This window comes from Vidua chalybeata, chromosome 24, assembly GCF_026979565.1.
Source record: "Vidua chalybeata isolate OUT-0048 chromosome 24, bVidCha1 merged haplotype, whole genome shotgun sequence".
NCBI lineage: Eukaryota > Metazoa > Chordata > Aves > Passeriformes > Viduidae > Vidua > Vidua chalybeata.
The window spans coordinates 2,865,014-2,871,668 of NC_071553.1; the positions used below are offsets into that span (position 1 = coordinate 2,865,014).

At 42.0% G+C, this 6,655-nt stretch overlaps 1 protein-coding gene across 1 annotated transcript; it reads right to left on the reverse strand.

Moving 5' to 3' along the window:
• Positions 1-641: 641 nt before the first annotated feature.
• TSHB (thyroid stimulating hormone subunit beta) lies at positions 642-6,449 on the reverse strand. Its single transcript, XM_053964061.1, has 3 exons — positions 6,366-6,449; positions 1,565-1,727; positions 642-884 (listed from the first exon to the last, which is right to left on the reverse strand). Exons 2-3 carry the CDS (start codon positions 1,724-1,726, stop codon positions 642-644), a joined length of 405 nt encoding a protein of 134 aa, XP_053820036.1. The 5' UTR covers position 1,727; positions 6,366-6,449.
• Positions 6,450-6,655: the final 206 nt, after the last annotated feature.

Consider the following 6,655-nt stretch of genomic DNA (forward strand, 5'->3'; position numbering starts at 1 on the left):
TGCTCACAGAGACAGGTGTAATTCAAAGTGGTTCAGCAGGGAAGGGGGGGTTATGCCATTCTTGTAGAGACATTCATGTAGAGAAGCATTCCCAATAAACACAGGTCTGGACAACAGCGGGGAGGACACAGATCCACAGTGTCTAAACTAATAATACATAGATGGAAAAATACTGCTGCTAATTTGAAGGCTGTAAGTATCTGTCAAAATCTATTTTAAAAAACCTATTTTAAAAGTTCAATACCAAGAGTGTGTATGGCCTCCTTTTTAAACTCTGAAATATATCAAGTGAAATAGGTGAACTCTGAAATAAATCAATATCAAATTCTGAAATATGTCAATATAACAAATCTCTGAGCATCTCTTCAGAAAATATCTGGGATTTGTGAGCAAAGGCTGGTACATCCACACAGTCCTGTCTCCTTCTCCAGAGTAAATTCATGTGGGTTCTCAATACAAACATACAGCCTCTATGATTCTTTTCTGCCTATCTCAGAACACCAAATTAATTGAAGCAACTAATGATACACCTTCAGAATAAATCTTTGTGCACAGCAGTTTGCAAACCGAATATGAAACAGTTTTATTTCTGTTGAGGTGTGAGCAGAGCAGTACATTTCACCCACATCCCATTGAAAGCTTTACAGGTTACAGAGCTTCTGTGGCTTAGTGCAGTAGTTTGTCCTGACCCTCTCACGGACACAGTCACTGTAGTCAGTGTTGCACTTGCCACACTTGCAGCTCACAGCCACGGGGTAGGAGTAGTAGGGGCTGGTGTGGTGAGGGCAGCCCGGGATCAGCGCTGTCCGGTACAGCATCTCTTTGTACGTGCACACGTTCTGGGACAGAGCACTCCTGAGGAGCAGCTTCTTGCCGTTGCTGTCCTACAAAGAGAAGAGAAATGTGGTGTTTCACTGAAGCACACTTGTGTCAGAAACATCCTGTGAGGTGCAGAGACCAAAAACCTAAGCCAGCTCTGGTACTACTGAGTTCAGAGCTCTAATTGTGACTGGGGCTCCCTCCCCACACAGGCACATTCCCCTTGTTTTTATGGTTTAACTAATCCACGTGGCTCAGAGTGTTCCCTGTGCTTTGTGATCTCTTCTGGCTCCCTGCTGCCCAAGCTGGAACTCAAAATGCTGTGTGGAACAGTGAAGTTGTGTGGAGTGGTGTGGCTGCTGCAGAGCTGTCCCCACAGCCAGCTGAGATAGCAGCAGCAGGAACAGAAGTTACCTAAGTTGTTTACGTTAATTAAGAGTGACCCAATATAATCTGCCCCTCACCTGTTCCATCCTGCCCTCACAAACTGCCCACAGAGGCTCTGCAGTGGCAGCAGCAGTCAGGTCTCTGTTGTGCCACTGGTGTTATCAACTCCATAGTCCCAGAGGCTTGGCATTTTTCACCCACACCTTTGCAAAAAAGCCAACTTGAAAACATGGTGACGGTGCAGTTTATCTGCCTGTGATAAACTCTTTTACAATTTGCTCATTTGCACACTATTTTCTGTGAGAAGAGAGCCTTGGTTTGCAGTGGTGGCCGTTACAGAAACATCTGTACCTCGTACCCGAGTCATGCAGAATCCAGCGCAGATGGTGGTGTTGATGGCCAGGCAATAGGCACATTCCCGTTTCTCCACATGGATTGTGTACTCAGAGGGAGCACAGAGCGATGCTGTTTGTCCGAAAATCAGGCCAAAGAGCAGAGACATCACAAAGAAGGGACTCATGCTGGATGGGGAAGAACAAACAAACAGAGCAAACCACAGGTAAAATGGGATGTGCCTTCCAGCCATGTCCTTGGCATGCGACAGGAGCAGCCAGGACAGTCACAGACCTGGAGTAATCTTAACGTTTCAAGCTACAGCCTGACAATTTCTTTCCAATCTCAGTCCTTATTGAAATAATACTGACCATTAAACAGAGAACAAGGGCAAAGACGCCATTAACAACATAGAACAAGTTCACTTTCCCCCCACTAAAGCATATTAAATGGAATTTCTCACTAGTGAGTGATAAAATCCTGACAGAACAAATAAGAGAAGATGAAAGATTTGAAAGTATGACACATACGAGAACATGAGCTCTAGAATTAAGCAGAGATAATACAATAATCTCACCACTTTAAAACAATTTTCTAAAGAAAGCATCTTATAAAATGTTAAAGAGACAAAAAGACAAGGCTTATGCATATCAGGCATAAAACTGGATTTTTCAATTTCCAGTGGCTTAGAGGCATGATGATATGGGCAAGTTCTATGGGGCCAAGAACTAAATAATAGATTCAAGCAAATTACAATAAAGAACATCAGCAAAGAGTTCAGCTTAAGGAATCCTGCTTTATCTGTCTGTTGTGCTGACCTCATTTCTCAGACCTGCAGGGGGATCCTGAGAACAAAGCCTTGATTAGCTCTAAGACAATTTCAGGAACTACTCTAGAGTCTCTAAATGATAAACTTAAAATGACAGTATCTACCAACATCGGGACACTACCCTCTAGTTTCTTCCAGCTGCTGGTTTCCCATAGCAAAGCCATCCATTACACAGGCTGGTTTACCCTGTAGCTGCAACACCACCAGTCTGGAGAGACCAACCTCTTGTCAGCAGAATTCTTCTGTATTACAGGAACCTGATTCTGCCTTGAGCTGGGAGAGGCAGTGACCCAGTACAAGCTCTGTGTTTGCTTTATATTCTCCGGGCTGATCTTACTGTTTATGTAATTGCATCTGAACTGCTGCTTTCTTATCACAAAGTCATCTATTGAAAATTCATACTGAACCACAAAGCAAATGTGATAGGAACAAACATGTCCATTATATCCTAACCTGGAAACTGGAGCTGGAAATGTAATTATATTAACAGTAATTTTCTCCTCAGGCTTTTAAACTAACCAGTGCTTTAAAAAGTTGTTATTATTAATTAATTTAATTGCTCCATAGGACAGCAAGACCATGTCAGGAAGGCTGGCATGGATATGGAGTCCTCCAGAATCACAGCTGATGAGTTTTACACCTGTGTTTTGCTACGGTTTAACGAGGTCTGGTTCACTCTGCTTGCTCCTTCCCAGGCACAGCTGGGAGATGCTGGCACAGGGTGCCCAGGGACCTGTGGCTGTCCCAGCCCTGGAAGTGCTCCAGGTTGGAGCAGTCTGGGATAGTGAAGGTGTCCCTGCCCATGGCAGGGCGTGAGATGGGATGAGCTTTAAGGTTCCTTCCAACCTAAACCATTCTGGAGTTCTCCAAGTCTGTGCAGTGCCCACGAAGCAACAAATCTGAAATCAAACCCATGGCACTGCAGCCTGGCACAACTTGATTTACCTGCTCAAGTAAAGCACACTCAGAAACTGGCTGGCCTGGAACCTTTTCAGCAAACACTGAAACAACAAGCAATTCACTGAATATTGATTGATAGGGGAAAAACTTACAAAACCACTCCTTGCAGCACAGTAAGAAACAAAATATTGCATCAATACCAAGGAAACAATGTCCCCAGATGGGGGAAAACACTCACATTTGGGGGAGCAAGAGGAGAAGAGGTCGACAAAACCACTATTCCGTGTCAACCCCTCCCTGAGCTCCCTGCCTGCAGCTCTGGGAACACGTGCCCTTCCAGGCCATCACTTAACTCCCTTTTGAAATCTGATCTGATGGATGTAATCTGATCAGATGGTCTTATGCAGGTCCTGATGCACATTCCTGATTTACATAGCCATGAGAAACATGGAAAATGTGAGTTTGAGGTGGTAAATGTGGTTACTTTGAGCTGTTGGGGGAGTGATCCAGTTGGTGTTCAGCTAATTCCTGCACAATAGGGTCTCCTTTTCCTGTGGTTTCAGACTGCTGCACACAGGTCTGTGTCCTGGGCTGATTTTTCAAGCATTTTTAGGATAACATAATAGAGGTTTTGTTCAATTAAGACTAGCCAAATGCTTTCTGTTTTCATGGAGTCTTTAATTCTGGGTTAATTTCTACCATATAATTTCTCATGAATTAAGTATAATTTAATTCTATTTAAACCTCTTTCTGGCTTAGGGAAATCAGCAGAGTATTAATTGTACTCTTTTTTTTTTTTTCATCCATCTCACTTAGCAACAGGAGGGTAACACTCGCTTTGCTACTACTGCAGTATGTTATTAACTCTGTATTTTTCTGATGTATTTGGAATACAAACACTCAGGTTCTCTTAGTATACACTACACAACCCCACTTAGATTATGTAAATATGTATATATACACTTTACACACACAATACATACACATGTATGGGCTTGGTTGTTTGAAGCTTTAACCACAGAAAAGAACGTTTGTTCTTGGGAAATACAGAGAGTATTTCAAAGGATACAAAGAACCTGAAAAAAGAATCATAAAACTAAAACCTGGAGAGGACAAAAAATGCTCAAAGTAGGAATTAAAAACCAGCATTCTTAAGCAAAAATATAGCCCTTGCATGCACAGCTGATTCTTTCCTCTAAAGATTCACAGCTTTAGGCAGTTGGAGCTGGATTTGTGTGCCCTGGAGAGCACCACAGCCAGGTTTAAAGTGGGTGTAAGGTGGAGGGGGAGATTAGGGGAAAAAAAATGGTTTAAGAATTTGCCTTAACAAGATTTAGTGAAATGTCTGCAAACATCAGTAGCAAATTGTAACAAGGCTTGAAAGTCATAATAAAGATGAAAAAGAGAGTGCAACAATAAAAACGATAGCAAGAAAAATAGAGGAAAACCAACAACAATATCTGTTAGAGGTGAGAAAATGCAGAAAACTTGCACAGGAAGCTGAAGAGTAGGAAATAAACTTTTGGAGGCCAGAGGCCAATAATAAAGTCAGAGAACATAACAAGATGAAGACAAGCTGTGGATGCAGAGTAAGTGCAAAGGCTTCAGCAAGTACTTGTGCTTTTGAAAACACACACAGATCTGCAACAAAATTATTAAATAAATCATATAAGGAATAAATATTTTAAACTCAACATTATTAGCTAGCTAATGCTCATTACAAGAAGTCTGGAATACTGAGGAAATTTCAAAACATTAAAAGAAAGTGCTAATATATGGCAATATTTAAGGAAAAAGTGTTGACCCAGGTAACTCTCCACCAGCCAGGTAAAATAACAGAAAATTGATACAGGATTTGAGCAATAAAGAATAACAGCTGAAAATGTAATTACTGATGTTACATAAAATAGGTCATGCCAAACAAATCCAATTTCATTGTTTGCACTGATTACAAATTTGGTTGTTAAGGCAATTGCACAGATGCAATGTCTTTGGTTCCATCTGTGCAGAGCCTCCCTGTCAGGAGGGTTTAGAGCTGTCATCCCAGTGTGGGGATGCTGAATGCTGGCAATTATCAACCACTGGAGCAGTTGGTTTGATCTCAATGGTGCCTTTATTCACTGCAATGTTTTTACCCAGCCTCTGAACACTCTGCAGTGCACTGGGGAAATACCTGAGCAGGTATTAAGAATGAAAATCCATTTATCTGGAAGAGCAATAAATGACTCTGAGTGGAGCTTGGGGCCAATGTGAGTGCTGCTTATCAGCTCAGCCCCATGCTGATATGGTCACAGAACCTCCTGGCTGCTGCCTTGCCCTTGCTGGCAGCGTTATCCTGCCCATCAAAAGGGTGGTATTCACATATCTTCAGTCATTTACACAAACTGTCAAGCTGGCAAAAAACCTCCTGGATTGCCTTTATGGCTGTGACCATGGAACATTCACTACTGACCTCTCTGATGGGAGTGAGATCCCACGAGCTACAGGGAGCAGCAAGACAAAAGACTCTGCAGGACAGTGAAGTCCAATGCCACAATTTGTGAGTGCCTGAGGCTTCTTCCATACAGTTTCCTAAAATCCATCATCCACAGTCTGATACTTATGGATCTGTTTCTTTGGTTGCCCTCCTGCTGACCTGCAGAGACTCAGTGATAGAAATTTTTAATGTGCTTTTATAGCCCAGCTTTGCAGCCCTGCTCTGGAACAGCCAGTTACACTGTTAATTATTTATCTTTAACCTTTCTATTAACCAAACCAATCCATTCCCTGACATCAGTGATTTTACTCTTTCATTAAGTGAATGAGGGTGTGCTGATGTTCTACAGGAAGTGCTTCAAGTGATATCTGTAAATAGAATTTAGTAATTATAAAAACCTTGGGTTCATTCCCCAGGAGTCTCCATAATGGGCTACAGAAATTCAGTGCATACCAGAAGCTCATATGTAACAGTAATTTAATAGGATTCTCTGTCACTGACCAATGCCTAAAATAAAAGGAGGAACAGTGAGAAGTTGTCAGACATTATTCCTGCTCACTCTGCCCCTGGTAGTGGTACAACACAAAGAAAACTTTGTGATCTCGTGAGCAGGTTACTTACAGAGCAGGGCCACTCTTATTTCCATGAAATATGCAGCTGTAGATAGTAAAGTAAAAACATGTCCACACTTGCAAACAACCAATAACTGGAAGCTCTGCTGATAAAAAACAGACAAACCAATCAGATTCTGAAAGATGAGTATTCTGGTAGAGGAATTATTTCCAACTCCATCCAGTTGCAGCCCTCCACTGATAAAAGGAAATAAGATCCTGATATGCTGCCATAGAAACAAGTGGTTTTGCCAGGTTTTGCATATAAACAGCCTGTGGCTGCTGAATTTTCAAAGCTAT

Coding starts and splice junctions, on each gene's coding strand:
- TSHB (XM_053964061.1), bottom strand. CDS start 1,726: ATGAGTCCCTTCTTTGTGATGTCTCTGCTCTTTGGCCTGATTTTCGGA. Junction 885..1,564: donor CTGGATTCTGCATGACTCGG/GTACGAGGTACA, acceptor TTCTCTTTGTAG/GACAGCAACGGCAAGAAGCT.